This window comes from Anolis sagrei, chromosome 1 (genome assembly GCF_037176765.1).
Source record: "Anolis sagrei isolate rAnoSag1 chromosome 1, rAnoSag1.mat, whole genome shotgun sequence".
NCBI classification, from domain to species: Eukaryota; Metazoa; Chordata; class Lepidosauria; order Squamata; family Dactyloidae; genus Anolis; species Anolis sagrei.
The window spans coordinates 330627551-330648333 of record NC_090021.1 but is presented as its reverse complement, the minus strand read 5'-3'; the positions used below and the strand labels follow the sequence as shown (position 1 = coordinate 330648333).

At 41.8% G+C, this 20783-nt stretch overlaps 1 protein-coding gene across 1 annotated transcript in view; it reads left to right on the top strand.

The window, feature by feature from the left end:
• SYNE2 (spectrin repeat containing nuclear envelope protein 2) overlaps positions 1-20783 on the top strand; it is a 343575-nt gene that overhangs the window by 215571 nt on the left and 107221 nt on the right. The window contains exons 65-72 of the mRNA XM_067468497.1: positions 3337-3465; positions 6162-6274; positions 7438-7573; positions 9944-10057; positions 12499-12651; positions 14007-14216; positions 16156-16257; positions 19563-19682. Of these exons, the coding sequence (XP_067324598.1) occupies positions 3337-3465; positions 6162-6274; positions 7438-7573; positions 9944-10057; positions 12499-12651; positions 14007-14216; positions 16156-16257; positions 19563-19682 (1077 nt within the window). The remainder of the gene's footprint in view (positions 1-3336; positions 3466-6161; positions 6275-7437; positions 7574-9943; positions 10058-12498; positions 12652-14006; positions 14217-16155; positions 16258-19562; positions 19683-20783) is intronic.

Genomic DNA, 20783 nt, shown 5'->3' with positions numbered 1-20783 from the left:
AGCACTTTGAATTGTGCTTAGCAGCAAACCAGCAGCCAGTGGAACTGGCCCAACAGGGGGGGTTGTGTGCTCCCTATATGCCGCTCCCGTTAGCAATCCGGCCGCCGCACATTGGACTAATTGAAGCTTCTGAACAGTCTTCAAAGGCAACAGTTCCATGCTTGTTTAATAAAGCCAAGGATCATGGCCATAGTTCCTGTGACAAGGAGGTGTGACCATGCCCCCTGATGCCTTAGTGCAGTTAACCACAGTATGCATTCAAGTCTAATAAAAGGTCTGCAAAAACATGCCTGTAGCCAATGTTAGGCTATTGACAATGCAAAGCTTAGCTGAGCAAGTCATGGAGTGGGCAAAAAATCCCCTTTGTTGGGATTTTTTTTTCGTGTCAGGAGCAAATTGGGAAACTGCAAGTCGCTTCTGGTGTGAGGGAATTGGCCATCTGCAAGGACAGTGCCCAGGGGATGCCTCAATGTTTTTGATGTTTTACCATCCTTTTTGGGAGGCTTCCCTCATGTCACCGCATGGGGAGCTAGAGCTGACAGAGGGAGCTCATCCGCACCGTTATTCCAGGCTGAATATAAAGGTATTCTTATGTGATTTTTCCTCTGTCCAGTTTCTCACTGTTTGCCTCCCAATTAGAAGACTTAAGAGATATGGATGGGGAATATAGGCTGAAGGTTGGCGTTCCCCACTGCATACGGAGGTTCCATTCTGTTGTTGTAGGTAACCAAAAAACCTCTCTCAGGCCTGCAGCAAAATGCATTGACTCTGAAGACCAAGGCTCAGTTCCTTGCTCAGCCTGGAAATCCATTGACGCACACTCTGCTCCAGAAATGTCCATGATAGGGTCACCCTAAGTCAGAAATGGCTAGAAGTCACACAACAATAACAACAACAACAACAACACAGGGCACTAGCTTCATGCTCCCAAAGCTCACAGTTGGTCACCCCAATGTATATTTTGAAAAAAGTGAGGTGGTTCCCAAAGGCTTTAATAAAACCCCATGTTTTGATTTTGCACAAGAACAAGACCACTTCCAAGGAAGGTAAAGCCATAAAAGGCACCACAGCAGAAGAGACAGAGTGGGAAACCATTGTAGTTTTACTACTCTGAAACCAATGTGGACTGAATGTTTGTTGGCCTGAATATGTTCATAGAGGTGTTCCAAGTGCAAAACAAAAACAAAAATTCCCAAAGAAACCCTTTTCTATATAAAGGTCACCCCAAAAAGACCCAATTCTGAAAAGAAGTCAGAAGTAATGACTACAAACAAACTGGAATATGTGCTCTCTGTCATTTAAGCTTACCCCATAATTACCTCCCCGGCAGTGCCAGTAATGGGGTATCGTGTTCAGTAGACTTCTTTTGCACAGCCTAGGCTATGTCTTTGACAATTTGGTCACCTTAAGAAGAACACCAATTACAGAAACAATTGATGACCTTTTTGTGAGTACTGCATGAAAAAATTCTGAGACTCGCCATTGCAAGCATTTCTTTCTGTCACTGCTATAGAAGTGAAGGAGAAGCTTGAGGGACCAAGGAAGAGGCATGCATGAGCTACATGGATTTGGCAGTGAAACACAGCTATTTCTCATAGGGTCCCCATGCTTTGGAAGATCAAAGCCGACTGTGATTAAAACTCATTTCTGCATTTATTTGCTTAATTAACACAATGTTCTCCATTTATGGGACCCAAGGAGGCTTAAATCTGTTAACATAAAACAGGTTTTTTTCATGTCGGGCAACTTGAGAAACTGCAAGTCACTTCTGGTGTGAGAGAATTGGCTGTCTACAAGAACATTGCCCCATGGTTTCCCTGAATGTGAAACCATCCTATGGTGAGGCTTCTCTCATGTCCCCACATGGGAAGCTGGAGCTGACAGATGGGAGCTCATCCCACTCCCCGGATTTGAACAGCCGACCTCTCATTCAGCAGTCCTGCCGGCACAAGGGTTTAACCCATTGCACCACCGGCTCCAGAAAACAGCAGTTAAAAACCTGATAATACCTAATAATAAAAAACTCTAAAGCAAATGCATAATTTTATTTACAGCATTTTTGCCCCACTCTTCTCCACCCCCGGAGGGGGACTCAGAGCGGCTAACGCAGGCAGCAATTCAATGCCACAATATCAATAAACACCAGTATAAAACCATAAATACCTAAAAGGTTAAAAACAGTAACAATTAATTATATAATCACATAGCCGTTTCCAATTATCATAACAGTTGTCAGGTCCAGTTCCATGTTCAAAGTGCTGCTGCACCCACTAGCCAAAAGCCTGGTTCCAAAACCACGATTTTAGTTTTTCCTGAAGGAAAGGAGGGAGGACACTGATCTAATCTCACTTGGGAGCAAATTCCCCAAGCAGGGGGTCACCACTGCGAAGGCCCTGTCTCTCGTCCCCACCAGACGCGTTTGCGAGGCCAGTGGGACAGAGAGCAGGGCCTCCCCAGCAGATCTTATACCATGCCATATTGTTTGCTTTTCCTGTTATGTCTCTTCAAGTCATTTCAACTTCAGGCAACCTTAAGGCAAGGTGATAATGAGGCTTTAATGCAGTAACTGTAGAACCTATACCTGCAGTTTCACTTAGGTGTGCGCAGGGGGAATGGTCTCTCTAGAACAGGGGTGTCAAAATCATTTTCATTGGGGGTCACATCAGCCTTATGAGGTCCATTAAATCCATGGATGGCAAATCTATGGATACAGAGAGCCAACTATAATTTGTTGACATAGTGGTCAGTACTTTTTAGGTTTTACCCAGTTTGGGCCCATAGCACTTGTGGCTCTGAGTTTGGAGAAAGGATGAAGGCATTTTAAAGTCAGACATCATAGCCAAAGCTGTGTATCTAAATCCAAACCCCACCATCCTGACTAAACTACAGACTTCCAAATGTTCCTGTATCACAACACTCATCAACTCTAGTCATGTGTCTAATGATGAGTTGGAGCCCATCACCTTGGAGGTCCAAATAAAATGTCATTACAGGCTTTGAGTTTGACATATGTGGAATTAAGTTATCATAGAGTCATGCTGGAAAACTTGGGAAATTCTTAGAGAGGATACCTCCCTAGAAAATTTGGATTCCTTTGGGGCAACTCTATGGCATGCTGGGATCAGAAGTCAGGTAAATTAATGGTATTTGGCTATATTTGCAGTTTCAGGCAACTACAGTTTGGTGGAAACCATATCCCCCAAGGCTATGGGGAATATTACTGTTTTTTAAAAAGTCAGTCCATAGTGAAGCAGAAGAGAGGCATGGATAACTTTCCCCTCTTTCAAAATATTGCACATTTCTCTTGAAACTTTTTTGTGTCCCATCTCTTAACAGGTATGCTTTGGAGAAAAGACCTCTGAGAACACTTCACAACACCTCTGCTTTGGTCTTTCCAGTATATTTCCACTCATTTCCTCAGACAGACCTGTGCTCAGCAAGACAAATGGTTTACAGCACCAACAGGTGATTTCTCCTTTTGCTCCTTTGTTATTTGGTGAAGCATTTTGCAGTTCATTATTGGCAGGCATAAGTCTAAAGTTTAGGGTGGGGGCTTGGCAAATGACTTTGGAGGGCCACATTTGGCCCAAGGGCCTTAGGTTGGAAATCCCTGCCTTAGCTCTTGCTCTGTCTCTCCACAAAGAGATCTAAAGCAGTAATTGAGGAAGCCTAGCAGATATTGAAGCTTTACTGCAGAACTGGGCAAAGCGTGGTGTGGGCTGCATGTGACTCCCTTAAAACTCTGCAATTCCCATGAATAGCCCAAATAAGCAATAGGATTGACTCATAACCCCTCATCTTTTTAGATTAGCATTCAGTTTCTTCATGTTTTGAAAACTGGTTGTTAAAAAGATTAGCAATGGTCTCAGATGCCACCAAATCCAACACAATGGCCAGTGGCACCACCAGAAGACTTGAGGTGCAGTTGGCCAATCTGAGGCCAAAAGAAAATACCTCTGAAAGACGGCAAGGTGAAAATATTCACAGAGATTACACTAGGATATATGGGCCTTGTAGGTGTAGCTGCTTGCCCGTGTTTTCCTTACAGAGTCAGTTTTGGTTGAGACACCTGTCAACAGTGTGACCTTGGTTCCCCTGTGTCTTCAAAAAAAATTTGAGATACATCAGCCTTGTGCAAAAGAGTCACCTTTACCCTGTCTTGAATCATAGTGCTGAATGCAGTAGCAGACTTGGTCTAAAAATACTGGTTGCCTGGAGACAAGGGGGGGGGGGGATACAAAAAAGATGCAAGCCTATATAATGTATGCATTGGTCTCACATCACCTGAACCAGAATTATTTCTCCAGAATTATTTATTACATTCTTAAATATAAAGAAACACAATATAACATACATCTTACTTTTATACAGTAATAACATTGGCGCTTCTATTATATTTTAAAGCCACTAAAAATCATTAACATAGTTAGCATATTGTCTAAAGTGACCCACATGCCATTGGGCAAGCTGATTCCCTTGCCGATCCGCTATTGACTATATGTGCCCTCCATCAGCCTTACGTAGAATCATAGTTAGAAGAGACCATATAGGCAATCCAGTACAGTACCCTGCGACACAAGAAAAACACAATCAAAGAACTCCCAACAGATAGCCACCCAGCTTCTGCATAAAACAGTGGTTCCCAACCTGTGGGCCAGGGCTCACTGGTGGGCCACGACTAAGTGGCTGTAGATTATTAAATATGTTTTTCTTTGGCTGAGCAGATGGTGTCTACTGGATATATGCATATGTTCTGCATCAGAAACTAGACCTGATGTGATCTATCCAATGCAATTTTCTGAATGAGCATCCCAAATAACGAAACTGAATCTAAAGTTGACCAAAAACAGATTCGTAACCCTTTTGGTACTAATGTTGGAGAGTGGACCCTAGTCAAAGTGGTCATAGAATCCTAGAGTTGCAAGAGACCTTGTGGGCCATCCAGTCCAACTCCATTCTGCCAAGAAGCAGGAAAATCGCATTCAAAGCACCCTCGACAGATGACCATCCAGCCTCTGTTTAAAAGCCTTCAAAGAAGGAGCCTCCACCGCACTCTGGGTCAAGGAGTTCCACTGCTGAACAGCTCTCACAGTTAGGAAGTTCTTCCTCATGTTTAGGTGGTCCCTGGTCAAGTGGTCCCTGGTCAAAAAAGGTTGGGAACCACTGTCCTAAAGGCTCAATCCAATTTGAGTGATTAATACAAAGCTCATCAGGTCTTCTTCATGCCTTCTATCTGGAGCCTCCACTACACTTAAAGGCAGTGAGTTCCACAGTTGAACAGCTCTTACAGTCAGGAAAGTTATCCTAATGTTAAAGGGGAATCTCCTTTCCTGCGAACTGAACCCATTGCTTAGAGTTCTAGTTTCCAAGGCAGCAGAAAACAAGCCTGCTCCTAATGACATCCTTTCAAGAGAATCCACTCTCATTGCTTGTGTTGGGATAGTATTTATTTCTTTATCATGTCAGGAGCAAACCAAGGGTACAGTTGTAATACATTTAAAAAACACAAAGTAACATGGCATTACGTTAAATGTCCTTTGACCAGTAGTGGGCCACTTGGAGTGCCTCTGGTGTTGCTATAAGGAAGTCTTCCATTGTGTGTGTGGCAGGGCTCAGGCTGCATAGGTGGTCTGTGGTTTGCTCTTCTGCACACTCCCATGTCATGGACTCTACTTTGTGGCCCTATTTCTTAAGGTTGGCTCTGCATCTCGTGGTGCCAGAGCGCAGTCTGTTCAGCGTCTTCCAAGTCGCCCAGTCATCTGTGTGCCCAGAAGGGAGTTTCCCATCCAGTTGGGACAGTAACCAGAATGAATTGCCATGACTATCTAGTTCTACACATGGAAGAGAGAGAGGCACCATCTTTTATTGGGGATTCTAAGAGTTGTAATGAAAAAAGAAGTGGATGGGAGGTCCGAGCTTTTGTCAGATGTAACCTGAATTCATCAGGTGGCTGGGTACAGACTAATTTAGACATATCCCAGTTTATGTTTTCTATAAGTCCCATCTGACTCTAAGCTGAGACAGAATCAATTACCTGATTTTCAGGGGGTCTAGTTTGAGCCCCACTGCACCCAGAAAAATGACAATGGCATGTGGCAAAACGTCAGTTTGGTCAAACTCCCACTTCTCACATTTTGGGTTTTTTTTTTTTCTGTTTGCAGGAGCTCTTCTCAGAACTCTCTGAACAAAGCAATCTGATTGACTTCATTGAAGTGTATGTGGGGAAGATGCAGCCACAATCTGAGCACAGCACCATTTTGGAATTGCAACCAAGGTAAAGGAACTAATACTGTTCCATAATGTGATGCCGGGAGGCACCAGGGAGCCACTAGTTTTAGGAATGTTATTAATTTAAAAAAAGAAAAGAATGCCATGTCATGTCAGGACCATATAAATAAAGGAAATGCTGTTAGCCATGAGCATTTGTATTGTCGAAGGCTTTCATGGGTGGAATCACTGGGTTGCTGTGAGTTTTCTGGGCTGTATGGCCATGTTCCAGAAGCATTCTTTCCTGATGTTTCACCCACATCTATGCCAGGCATCCTCAGAGGTTGTGAGGTCTCTTGGAAACTAGGCTAGTGAGGCTTATGTATTTGTGGAATAATGTCCAGGGTATGAGAAAGAACTTACATGTATTGTCGAAGGCTTTCATGGCTGGAATCACTGGGTTGTTGTAGGTTTTTTCAGGCTGTATGGCCATGGTTTAGAGGCATTCTCTCCTGACGTTTCGCCTGCACTTTGGCAAGCATCCTCAGAGGCATGATATATAAATTTTTGTCTCACCCTGGTCATGCCACAGATATATAAATCCTTTTGCCTAGTTCCAACAGACCTCACTACCTCTGAGGATGCTTGCCAAAGTGCAGGCGAAACATCAGGAGAGAATGCCTCTAGACCATGGCCATACAGCCCGAAAAAACCTACAACAACCCAACTCTTACATGTTTGAGGCAAAGTGTGAATGTTGCAAGCTTGATTAGCATTTAATGGCATGGTAGCTCCAAAGCCTGGCTGCTTCCTGCCTGGGGGATCCTTTTTTGGGAGGTGTTAGTCGCCCTGATTGTTTCCTGTCTGGAATTCCCCTGTTTTGTTTTGTTTTTAGTGTTGCTCTTTATTTGCTTTCATTTCCAGATTGTTTTAATCACTTTTTATACAATGTTCATACTAAAACTATACATAATGTCATACTAGCTTGTTCATTTGCTGCACAAGAAGTATAAGAAGCAGGTTCTGAAGTTGATTTGCTTGAAATCCCTTATTTAAGTCTTATTTAAGAGCAAATATGTTTGCAATCAAATTATTGAGTTTGATGAAAGCTTGCATTTTGGTTTGATAAAAGCTTGTTCAGTAAATGTCTTTTTGAAATTATAACACTTTTAGTAACTTGTATTGGTTTTTCTCCTGATTGTTTTCGCTTTCCTAACTGGCAAAATCCAGCCATGAGGCACCAGTTTCAAAAGATGAGTCCAGTATTCTAACGCCAAAGGATCAAACAGGTGACAAGTGGCAATATTTGCAAGAACAGCTGTTGTGCAAGAAAAGTCCTCTTCACTTTGAGCTTATTGAACCTCAGGTTAGTATGTTTATCATGTTAGGACAACATTCTTAAAGATCAAAATTGGGGACCTGGGACCACTACATTTTTCTGAGCTCTGCAAAAACTGTAAAGGCATTCAGATAAATATTTCTTGTACACTGAAAGTATCCCCTTCAAAACTACCTGGATACTATCTTGCATTCTGCTGTAGTGTATATGTAAAGATGTACTCGTGTTGGTCCATTCCATAGGAAGGAGTGCTCCTCATGGATCTTGGATATCATTCTTGCCACCCTCTGAGTGGAAAAGTGCTGGACACAAGTATTGGTACATATATGGATATTCATACTGCTGCTGAATATAAAATTGGAGAGATCTGTGTGTCAGCATCATTATATTAACAGAAGCAAAAGCTGACTTCTTTCAGTGTGATTCCATAGTCAACGTCTCACCAGAGTTGACCATAGAATTGCCCTGTAAGATTTATAGCAGTGGTTCTCAACCTGTGGTCCGTGGGCAAGAACGAAAATGTGGTCCGCTGCCTCACCATTAGTACACGTTTCCTCAAAACCACTCAGCAATTAGAGTGACTGGCTTCATGAAACCCTCTTAATAATGCCGAGGCAAAGGGATGTCAGGAGGGGAGAGGCTGACTACCCATGAAAGATTGCTACTACCCCATCAGCGCTAGATTATTAAATATGGTTTTCTGTGGGCAAGCAGATGGCAACTACAGGATGGCACATGTTCTTTATCAGAAACTAGAGCTGATGTGGTCTATCAAATGCAGTTTTCTGAATCAGCACCCCAAATAACCAAACCAGATCTAAAGTTGACCAAAAACTGATTCGTACCCTTTTGATACTAATGTTGGAGAGTGGTCCCTGGTCAAAGTGGTCCCTGGTCAAGTGGTTCTGGTCAAGGTTGGGAACCACTGATTTAGAGAATTCTAGAGAGCTGTTCTCTCAATTTAAAAAAGTTGGTTCTTTAATTAGTGAGGGGTTTTTTTTACTTCCGTAGGGGATCCTTCACTCTTCGCCCACATTAAAGTGAAGTGTCTGTAGAATTAAACTGCTAACAATATTTGAGCAATTCACACCTTAAGTTAAGAATAAAATGCTATTAAAAGTAAAAGCTCTTGAAAAAGGGGGAACTTGAGAGCCACCAAGCTCAGTTCAAAGTTACGGTATTCATGTGCAAAGCCTTAGCAGCCCGTTGTCACAATCCCTTGTGTGTGAGTGTGTATACACATACATACAGGGAGATTCTGCTATTAGGGCCACAGATTGTTGTGTGGTCTTTAATGTCACCATAGAATCACAGAATCATAGTGTTGGAAGAGACCTCATGGGCCATCCTGTCCAACTTCCTGCCAAGAAGCAGGAAAATTGCATTCAAAGCACCCCTGACAGATGGCCATCTGGCCTCTGTTTGCAAGCCTCCAAAGAAGGAGCCTCCACCACACTCCAGGGCAGAGAGTTCCACTGCTGAACAGGTCTCATAGTCAGGAAGTTCTTCCTAATGTTCAGGTGCAATCTCCTTTCCTGTAGTCTTAAGCCATTGTTCCACGTCCTAGTCTCCAGGGCAGCAGAAAACAAGCTTGCTCCCTCCTCCCTATGACTTTCTCTCACATATTTATACGTGGCCATCATATCTCCTCTCAGCCTCCTCTTCTGCAGGCCACATATGTCAGGACTTATTTCTTGGTAGCTTCTTAGTTACAGAGCTCCACTTATTTACAGATGTCATTATTTCCACATTCTCTTGGAGCTCAACGTATTCATGGTGGTGGTGGTGGTGGTGGTGGTGGTGGTGGGGGGGGGGGAATAAAGGAATACAGCAAGTATTATATTTGCTGTCTTCTGATAGATGCTATTTGTAGGTTGTTCCTGCTTTCTTCTTGTGCGATTCTAATCACATCAAGAACAATACAGCCAAATGTACACAAATGCCTTCAAGTTGCCAGTGTTTTACAGATACTTCTTTTTCCTCAGTGGAAAAATCTGTTGTTTAGGAAATAGCATGAAAAACTACATATGCATTGCTGTGCTTTTGTTGTTGCTGCTAAATCTGCATATGTACATGGAAGCTACAGCAGATTGTGACTTTCCAGAGAACTGTGCTTAAGCATAGAGGAAGGAGCTTGCAAAATCACCTCTTGAATTTTCATTTCAGTTCAAAATTTTCACAAGCATGATAAATGCCAGACTTTAGTTGTTAGCATATTTCAAGCCAGCTGCTAGGAATGGAGCCCGCAATTTCCAGACTGTAATCACAATTTCATTGGTTTAAATTGTATCTGCTGCTGGGATTTGGGTGTTTTCTTGTGCTGAAAGAACATTATGTATCAACATGAGTTTAATCTGGAGCATTTGTCTCAATGCATTTTGCTTTTCCAAATGTTAGATCTCTACCAAAATAAATATTCTGCCCAAGGGTGCCACTTCAAGTGTGAGAACGCCAACCGTTGAGGAGCTGAAAAGGTACACCGCAGAACTTGGCAGCCTGAGCCAAATTCAGGTACTGTGCTCATCATTTCCACCTCAATTACATAAATGACCAACGGTGGACAAGATCCAACAACAGCAGGGAGAATTTCTGTTTCCGCTTCCCTACACTTAACACATCTATATTCATGTAACACAGGGGGGAATGTGAGACATCAGAGCCTAAAGCTGGGAGGAGCCACATGAACCTTCTAGTCCAGGCATTTGGCCCTCCAGGTATTTTGGACTCCAACTCCCACAATTCCTAACAGCCGGTAGGAACTGTGGGAGTTGAAGTCCAAAACACCTGGAGGGCCAAAGTTTGCCAATGTGTACTCTAGTCCATCTCTTGCTTTTACAGGTATACCTAGCTAAAGCAAGATGTCCATCAAACCTCTGGAGATTTCTAAACAGATGTTTGATAGCTATCAAACATCTGTTTAGAAATCTCCAGAGAAGGAAAAGTTTCTACAATCTGTTCCACTGTTGAACACTTTTTGCTTTCTGGAAGTGCTTCTAGAAGTGGAATAGTTTTTCCTCATATTTTCAGTTCATTGGTTCATTCGGGGTGAGAAGGGCGGGGTAAAAGAACCCCCAAATAAATAAATAAATAAATGTTCTCATGTCTGGAACTACAGAAAACAAACTTGCTTCTGCTTCATCTTGTCGTGAAATATGATGCATGGTTTGAAAGGAATGAATGAATGAGAGCTAATGATTTTGTAGACACCATTCTGAAATATTGAGACCTGGAAAACAACTACACTCAGGAACTGTAATTAAAAGTTGCTGAACTGCTGAGATTGATGACCACTGACAATGATTAACTGTTGAACTTTTGGGGAATAACAAGGTGTTTACATTAGTCAAAGACAACAGCTCTTTAAGCTAAGGAAATGTTTACAAGATTCCTTACTTAAGATGGAAGTCAACACAAACCTTGAGTTTACCAATTAAGAAGAGTCAACATCTGTCCAGGAAGAGATGAAGCCAGGATGTTTCAGGATGGAAAAAAATCTATCATTCATTTACAACTTTGGAACAACATCAACAGAAATATTCCTATACAAGACTCAATCTAATAATTCTCAAAGTGTGACAGCTGTGCTGTTCACCTGCCATGCTCTATGGAAAGAGATGGTGTATGCATTTGGGAATGGCAAATCTGCAATGGAAAGCAGGAGCCTGGTCACTTGCTCCTTTTCTCAAGGGAAGAGAAAGGAGTGTGATTTTGGAGACATGTTCTTAGGGAAAGATTATGCATTTTGAAGTTTGGAACTGTGCATTGGCAGATTTGCAAAGAAGCAGTCTGGCCTAAGAGATGTTCTTCTCCAGGAGACAGTGGGAGAAATGGTGATGTATGCACGAGGATGACTGAATGTTTACATATGTGTGAATGCTGAGTAAAAATGTAATTCCCCTTTGTTTGTTAACCAATGTAACTGTTGTTTGTGAATCCAATGTTGTTACATAGAATCCGTATGTCTGTATGTCCAATGTCATTCTTTGTGTAAAAATGTTGTTCTGTAAAAGTTCTGATACCCTTTCTCTTAATGGAAAATTGCAATAAAAAGAATGTATACTTTAAAGTTATTGAAAAGTTATTCTTCTTCTTCAGGGCACATATATTCATCTCCCTGAGTCAATTCTCATAGGGCTTGTTTTCTAAAGTGCTCAGTGTTTTGAAAAATACATCCCGCATGTTTCTTCACTGTAAAGATTCAGCAGGGGAGTTCAACAGAGGGAATTACAGAAGGTACACTTTCCAGGCGGAAACATTCTGTCCATACGAAAACTTGCATCCAACTAAATGTCTTTCTTTCATACAACTGTGATAATGTCCCATTTTTCAGAAAGACTTCTCCCAGACCTAATTGGGACAGGTGGACAGAAATTCTCCCTGATTTAGTCCATGACTCTGGATGCCAAGAAGAGAGGTTGATATGATTAATAACAATAACAATAACAATAATAATAACTTTGTTTTAATATCCCGCCACCATCTCTCCAAGGGGACTCGGGGTGGCTTACAAGGGGACAAGCCCAAGTTACAAATAAAAGAAACACATTAAAATCAATCAAATAAAAGCATAACACAATCACAAAACATCATCATAAAACAACAATGCTGTGATAAGTCAAAGCTGGGTTCAGGCTCAATAAGTGCAATGATTTCAAAATGGAGCCAATGGAAAGTGCAGAATTCAAATTAACAGGGGCTAAGGAATACCCATAGAAAAAAGTGTTGAGGTAACTGATAGGAGGGCTGAAATAAAGTGCAGGGCTTAGAATCTTACCTATTCTGGGAACATTCACATGTGGCTAATCATTCTTCTACCATAGGGACAGTAACTGTTCTGTGCAATGCTGGGCCACTGGAATTTTTAAATTCACAGCTGGTTCACATGTTATTTCCACGTATGTGTCAAGGTCTTCCACATATGTGTCAAGATTTCTTGTCTCCTTGTCTTCCAGGAAAATGTAGCAGGAGATGTTTCGCTCAGCTTGGACCAAAAACTCTTTGAGCTGCTCCTGGCCATCAGCCGCTGTCTGAATAACATGGAGCAGATGTTAAGCACCTGTGCACTCACCAGTGAAGAAGCTCCCATGCAACAGAGCTCCTACGAGGTAGGAGCACATGAGAGTGTTTCTGCATTCTTGGATCTCAGAACCACAGAATTGTTGTTAACTGCTCTCATGTCAGCTTTGGTTGATGGCAACCCCATGACTGAGAGTCCACCAATTCACCCTGTCCTCAATGATCCAGTTCAGATCTTGCCAACCCAGGGTTGTGGTTTCCTTGGTTGAGGATGCATCTACACTGTTGAATTAATGCAGTTTGACACCACTTTAATTGCCATAGCCCAAGGCTGTGGAATCACTATGAACCTTAGTTTCAAGTATCCATGGCAGGGTCTTGGAACGTGTCCCCTATGGATACGAATACCATGCTGTGCATAATGTTAAAAAGTTTTTCATACGTCACTGTTCTGGCTTGTAAGAGGCGCATTAGATGAAATTATTTTCCCCAAGTGAATCAAACAGTTATTACCTCCTTATTTCCAAGACAGTTTTAATTTAAACTTCAATGAAATTATATCTATGTATGAATGTTGATAGAGAGGGAGCCACAATTCCCCAAACTAAAACTGTCTGAAGCTTGAAATGAATTCCAGGAATTGTGTTTCCAATTATTGCTGCAGTGCATTTCCTTTGTAACATCCAGACTAATTATTGCATCAGGACAAAGGCCTTACAGTGTACAATATGAGTTCTATATTTGCACTCCATTAAACTCTCAAAAGGGCAGAATGGATGCTAGAACTTGGCTGATGTTCAGGGACACATTGTATTCAAATAAGAATGATCTGGTACCTTTGATAGTTAACCTTTTGCACAAATAAATGAGCATACACAAAATACTAAGGTGTTGAATATTGTATTGTCAAAGGCTTTCATGGCTGGAATCACTGGGTTGTTGTAGGTTTTTTGGGGCTGTATGGCCATGGTCTAGAGGCATTCTCTCCCGATGTTTCGCCTGCATCTATGGCAAGCATCCTCAGAGGTAGTGAGGTCTGTGTTGAATATTCTTCCTCCAAAAGAACAAGTGAACAAGTCCAGAAGGAAATATTGCTGTTTACCCTCATTTTCAGCTGGTTTGAAAATATTCCAGTCTTTTTCTCTTCCTGCTACTTTCCTTAGTTTTCTCCAGTTTCCTACAATTGCCACAAACTGAGTTCAAGGTGCAAAAGTAGTTTGCACACAATAAAATCAATGGGCAGGAGAAAGAGAATAGGATGCATATTCTTCCTCCTTAATAACATATGTCATCACAGCCACACTCTGATGTCACTTGGCTTCAATGTCCCAGTTTTCCTTTGTGAAATGTTTGCTTTCTCCTGACCAGATTGAATCCTAATGGTTCATCATCTACCTTTTACAAAATCATATTTACTTGCTTCTTTTGTCTTATCTCTTCCCAGACTCTTTCTGCAGAACTACAAAAGCTTCATGCAGATATTGGAGATAAAAAGGAAGATCTTTTGAAGTCGATCACTTCCGCTGGTGGTAACCCTGAGAGATTCTCTCAGTGTTTTAGCAACTTGCAGGCATGGCTACAACAGACAGAAGCAGCCACTGCTTCTAGGAGCAAATGTATGAAAACCGACCTGGACCGTTACAGTTTTTATCAGGTACCTCCTGGTTGACTTTTCTTGTTGTTTTTCTTGTATCCTTTAAAGTCACTTCTCACTCTTTGTCTTTCTAAATTTCCCACCTGACATCACATTTGTTGAGCAAGGGGGCTTAATAACAAAAGACCCTACTCATAAATGTACAGCAGAGCAACTTATCAGCAGTAGCGTGACCCAACACCAGTAGCCCAAAGTGGTAAAATTCTCGCATTAAAATCTCCACACAAGAGGAGCTTTGTGGAGGGGTATTGGCATTCCAAACAGGTGAGGGTTTCACATAGTCTAATCCAGATATTATTGGGGCCTCCAGTTTTTGATGATCTAGGTCAGAGGTTCTCAACCTTCCTAATGCCGCGACCCCTTAATACAGTTCCTCCTGTTGTGGTGACCCCCAACCATAACCCTAACATTATGAATCACCATGTAAATAATGATCTGCAGGATGTATTTTCATTCACTGGAGCAAATTTGTCACAAATACCCACTATGCCCAAATTTGAATACTGGTGGGGTTGGCGGGGGGATTGATTTTGCCATTTGGGAGTTGTAGTTGCTGGGATTTATAATTAAGCTGTAAACAAAGAGCATTCTGAACCCCACCAACAATGGAATTGAACCAAAGTTGGCACACAGAACTCCCATGACCAACAGAAAATACTGGAAGGGTTTGGTGGGCATTGACCTTGAGTTTGGGAGTTGAAGTTCGCCTATATCCAGAGAGCACTCTAGACTCCAACAATGATGGATCTGGACCAAACTTGGCACGGATACTCCATATGCCCAAATGTGAACACTTGTGGGGTTTTGGAAAAATAGACCTTGAGATTTGGGAGTTGTACTTGCTAGGATTTATAGTTCACCTACAATCAAGGAGCGTTCTGAACTCCAACAATGATAGAATTGGGCCAAACTTCCCACACAGAGACCCCCCCATGACCAACAGAAAATACTGTGTTTTCTGATGGTCTTTGGTGACCCCTCTGACACCCCTTCGTGACCCCTCCAGGGGTCCCGACCCCCAGGTTGAGAAACACTGATCTAGGTGGAAAACATTTATACAGATTACATAACCAAAAACATGCTCTTAATGTATATATTGTGGGAGGGAACTACTCAAAGGTTGGATGTCCACCAAAATTGCAAAATCTGCATAATCAAACTTATTTGTCCATCCCATTATATTCCAGGATAGCAGGTGTAATTGTCACGCTGGTGTCGATAGGTCTGAGTCATTACCGATATCCAGAAATTCAGTCTGAGAAGAGGCTTTTTGGTTGGGTGGCAATTTGTGTATTGGAGGTATTTGGTTTTCCTTCCTAGGCTTCAAGGGGTGCATTGGACTTATAGTTGCACTGTCATCCTCATTCATCACAAGTAGTGTGTCAACAGAGCCCCCTGCCAAATCCCTCATAGCATGTGGTGGCTAAGCAGAGTGAACTAAGTCCATTAATGGTTCAGCCAGGTCCCTGATAGTAAACATCGTGTTCTTAAGGTGGTCCAATCTCCAAGCAATGCCGTGTTGTTCATTGCAGGTTGGCCTACTCATGCCCAAAGACTGCTTCCCAGATGCACAGGGAAACACACAATAGCAGTGTTTAAACACATTGTTTTATAGTTTTGAGTTAATTTATGTTTCCATGGGGACAATTTCATCCTTGTTTTCAATAAGATCCCAAGCCAAAAGCAAATTATGATTATAAAACTTGGTGTCATTTCTATTTTCCGTTAGCAAAGAGCAAGTGATTGCAAATGTAACTGTTTTTTTTTTTTTAAAGGATGCTTTCTCTCCTCCCATCCCGCTTTCTTTCTGGATGTATAGATGTGCTCAGAGAATGATTCTGATTAAGCAGTAGAACCAAATTGCAGTTTAATTACCCCATCATTCTGTGCAATGTACCTTTAGGTTCACTTTGTGTTTATTTCCTTGTCTTTGTCACAGAATGAAATCAGGGAATTGTATGATGAGTTGATTAAGAAGAAATCCATGATGCAACAGTCCTTTGGTGCAATGAGTAGCCATGACATTTCCACGATGCTCCAGGTAATTAGTGGAAATATGAAGATAAAGCCCAATCAGCCATCCAGCACTGAGCAATTTTACCTAATTTCATTTCTTCTTTTGGGGTGCTATTGTTCTTCTAAAATCATAGCAATAATTTTGTGATTCCCCCCCCCCCCCCAACCCTTTGAGCTTATTGGCACTGTGATAAGCACAATTCCTAAAATATTCTGCATTCAAGTCAAATGCAGAAGGGCATAGAATCAGAGTATTCATTGCCCTTTTGGACCACACCTCAAAAGAATGGTTCCTGACCTTTTTTTGACCAGGGACACTTTGACCAGGGACCACTCTCCAACTTAAGTATCAGTTTTTGGTCAACTTCAGATTCGGTTTGGTTATTTGGGGTGATTATTCAGAAAATTGCATTGGATAGACCACAAAACATATGCCATCCAGTAGTCACCATCTGCTCACCTTCAGAAAACCATATTTAATAATCTAGAGCCGATGTGGTAGTAATAATCTTTTGCGGTTAGTCACCCTCTCCTCTATAAGAGGGCTTTGCAAAACCTGTTGCTCTCGTTGCCGTGTGGTTTCAAAGCATCAGTGTAGTAATGGTGAGGCTGTGGACCATATTTTCATTCTTGCAGATCACTGGGGGTCCAGTGACCACAGGTTGGGATCTGGGGTCTAAAGCATCTAAAATATAATTTTAAAACTTTTTAAAGCATTCTAAAAATAGTCCTAAAACATAGTTTAATGCTCTCAAAGTAGAGCAATTCCAAACATTAAAGGTGATGTAAGGTAAAGGTAAAGGTAAAGGTAAAGGTAAAGGTAAAGGTAAAGGTAAAGGTAAAGGTTTTCCCTTGACATTAAGTCCAGTGGTGTCCAACTCTGGGGTGTGGTGCTCATCTCCATTTCTAAGCCGAAGAGCCAGCGTTGTCCGTAGACCCCTCCAAGGTCATGTGGCCAGCATGACTGCATGGAGTGCCGTTACCTTTCTGCTGGAGTGGTACCTATTGATCTACTCACATTTGCATGTTTTCGAACTGCTAGGTTGGCAGAAGCTGGGGCTAACAGCGGAAGCTCCCTGGATTCGAACCTGCAACCTTTCAGTCAACAAGTTTAGCAATGTAGAACAGTAATATGTTAGCTGCCTGTATGAAACTCAAAACAGACAAAGCCAGCCTAACTTCTTTCGTCAGAGAGTGTCACATCAGAGTGTTGCTATAGAGAGTTGCTATGTGTACACGCCAACCTAACTTCTTGAATTCTTGGGACATGCTATAGGTCAGTGGTTCTCAACCTCCCTCATGCTGCGACCCCTTAATACAATTCTGCATGTTGTGGTGACCCCCAACCATAACATTATTTTCCTTCCTACTTCATAACTGTCATTTTGCTACTGTTATCAATCATAATGTAACTATCTGATATGCAGGATGTATTTTCATTCACTGGACCAAATTTGGCACAAATATCCAATATGCCTAAATTTGAATACTGGTGGGGTTGGAGGGGGTTGATTTTGTCATTTGGGAGTTGTCGTCGCTGGGATTTATAGTTCACTTGTAATCAAAGAGCATTCTGAACTCTACCAACAATGGAATTGGGCCAAACTTGGCACACAGAACTCCCATGACCAACAGAAAATACTGGAGGGGTGGGTGGGCATTGACCTTGAGTTTTGGAGTTGTAGTTCGCCTACATCCAGAGACCACAGTGGACTCAAACAATGATGGACCTGGACTAAACTTGGCATGAATACTCAATATGCCCAAATGTGAACACTGGTGGAGTTTGGGGGAAATAGACCTTGATATTTTGGGAGTTGTAGTTGCTGGGATTTATAGTTCACCTGCAATCAAAGAGCATTCTGAACACCACTAATGATAGAATTGGGACAAACTTTCCACATAGAACTCACATGACCAACAGAAAATAATGTGTTTTCTGATGGTCTTTAGTGACCCCTCTGACACTCCATCGTGACCCCTTCAGGGGTCCCGACCCCCAGGTTGAGAACCACTGCTATAGGTCCTCCTTTGAGAAGGCATAAAAAATATGAGGGCGTGAACAAAGGCAATGGCTTCATGGCACACTATGAACCTCATCACACTAGAGAATGAATCCACTTTAAATCTGGTTTCTGCCTCCTGCAGAATTCTGGGGTTCGTAGTTTAGTGAGGCTGTTAAAGGCTCCTCCCTAAACTACAAAGCCCAGAATTCTGCAGGAGGCAACAACCGGATTTAAAGTGGATTCGTTCTCTAGTGTGATGAGATCCTATGTATATTAATACAAGAGTCAGGTTCAGTATATTTGTTGTGCTGGCCATAGGCCATGACAAAGAGCTTTAAAATATTCAGAACGTTCAAGTTAAGAAGTAGAAAAGGTGGTAAACAAGAGTCTTCGCTATGTACATACAACAAAAAAGAATCTTTGCAGAGTTTTGAACCCTGGGAAACTGACTTTTGATAAGTGGATTTGTTGTTTTCGCCTATCGATGCTAACCTGACCTGCCATTGTAAATATCTGAAAGACCTGTTTCATCTTGCCCAAGGCAAGATTTTGTCCCACAACTGTATAAATATGCTTTATACTGGAGGCCTTAATATCAGCCTGTACTGTATCCGAAGAAGTAGGTTTATATTCATAGATGCTCATGCAAAAGTAAGAACCAATGACTGCTGTATAAAAGATATTGCCACATTTCTTTTTGGGATATTGTAGGTTTTACGGGCTATATGGCCATGTTCTAGAAGCATTCTCTCCTGACGTTACGCCTGCCTCTATAGCAGGCATCCTCAGAGATTGTGAAATCTGAACTATGTCCTAGAAATTGCTAAAGAGGTGTTCTCTTAGGAAAAATCTGAGATGGCAGGCATCCTCAGAAGTTGTGAAATCTATTGGAAACTAGGAAAATTGGATTTATATATTCTAGAACATGGCCATATATAGCCCGAAAAACCTACAACAACCTAGTGATTCCGTCCATGAAAGCCTTCGACAATATATTCCCCCCCCCCCTTCATTCCTCCATTTTCTGTTACAGAAAATAGGGCCCCTTCCTCTCTGAAAATGTCAGGCAGGCTCCTATGGTGGTAGGAGGTAGCTTTCAGATGTTCTAATTTCAGATGTCCTAATGTTCTTATTATGGCTGATTTGTCTCTGGCAGAACTGATAAGATGTTCCAATAAGCAGTGGGAATCAGGATCTGGGAAACTGCAAGATCCTGCCCACTTCACAGATTGTCAAAAATCTTGCCTCCTGTAGTTGCCTTAGAAATATCACAGCCTCCTAGTAATACCTTGCCTTGCTTTGATCATTTCATTGTTTTGTTTAGATCACAAACAACTATGAGTTGGAACTGCAGAACTTTGAGACTCGGACAGCTAAACTAAGAGATCATGGAGAAAAACTTCCTTTGCCTGTTGCCCTAGTCCATGAAGTAGATAAATTAGAGGTAAAGACATCAAAGGATTATTATGCTTTAGAACCATCCATTGTTGACAAACTGAATTATATTAAATAAAACAAGCTGGGTTTTAGCATAAAAGAGTCCAAAGTTTAGAAAATGTATTGCTTGACCATATTGATGAGTTTATCATGTAAGACAGGATATTATAATCATTTCAGGATATATTTGGGACTTTTCTCATGGAGTTGTCATCTTCTGTTGGTTTCTGCGGGTTGGTGGGGAGAGAACATTGGAAGACACTTTTACAAAAGGAGATCAGTCACAAAATATTTGTGTTAGTAAAAGAAACATCAAGCTATCTCCAACCTGGACTGAAATGAGAGAAGAGCAATGGGATGTGTTATGTTCCCACCAAAGGCACTATTGTCCTATTGAAATGTGATTTGCCTGTAATGAACTCCTTCTCAACCTCAGTTTTGTAAAGGAGGCTGGAGCTTGTTGCAAGCCAAACAGAGGGAGCTAACATCTCCATTTTAAAATGAGATATAATTTGAAGCTTTGTAGCTACCACACCACCAATAATAAGTCATCTTCCAACCTTCTGGTGCTCTGGATCAGGAAAGGTGGAATTTGGAATTAGATGCTTGTACCTGAAGATGTTCAGAGTAGCTTCATTAAGCTGTGGCACCCATGTGGTCACTGTAATTAGTTGATTTTTCCTTGGAAAAGGTTATTGTGGCATGTGGATGTCTGTAGGTACTCAGTGCCTTGAGCCAGTGGCTTTCATAGTGCCATACTCTCAGTGATACTTCCCTCCTGAAAGTCCAGAGAGAGTCTGGTTGAAGTGGAGATAAGAGAAACAATAACAGTGTTTAGCATAGTCAGCAAAGTTATCATTGGTCTATGACAGTGGTTCTCAACCTGTGGGTCCCCAGGTGTTTTGGCCTACAACTCCCAGAAATCCCAGCCAGTTTACCAGCTGTTAGGATTTCTGGGAGTTGAAGGCCAAAACATCTGGGGACCCACAGGTTGAGAACCACTGGTCTATGATAACATATCATTAAATACATTGGAATAAACTTTGATTGGACTGCCAAAAAGACAAAATATATAGGTTTTAGAATGGAAGGACACATGTCCCCGAGT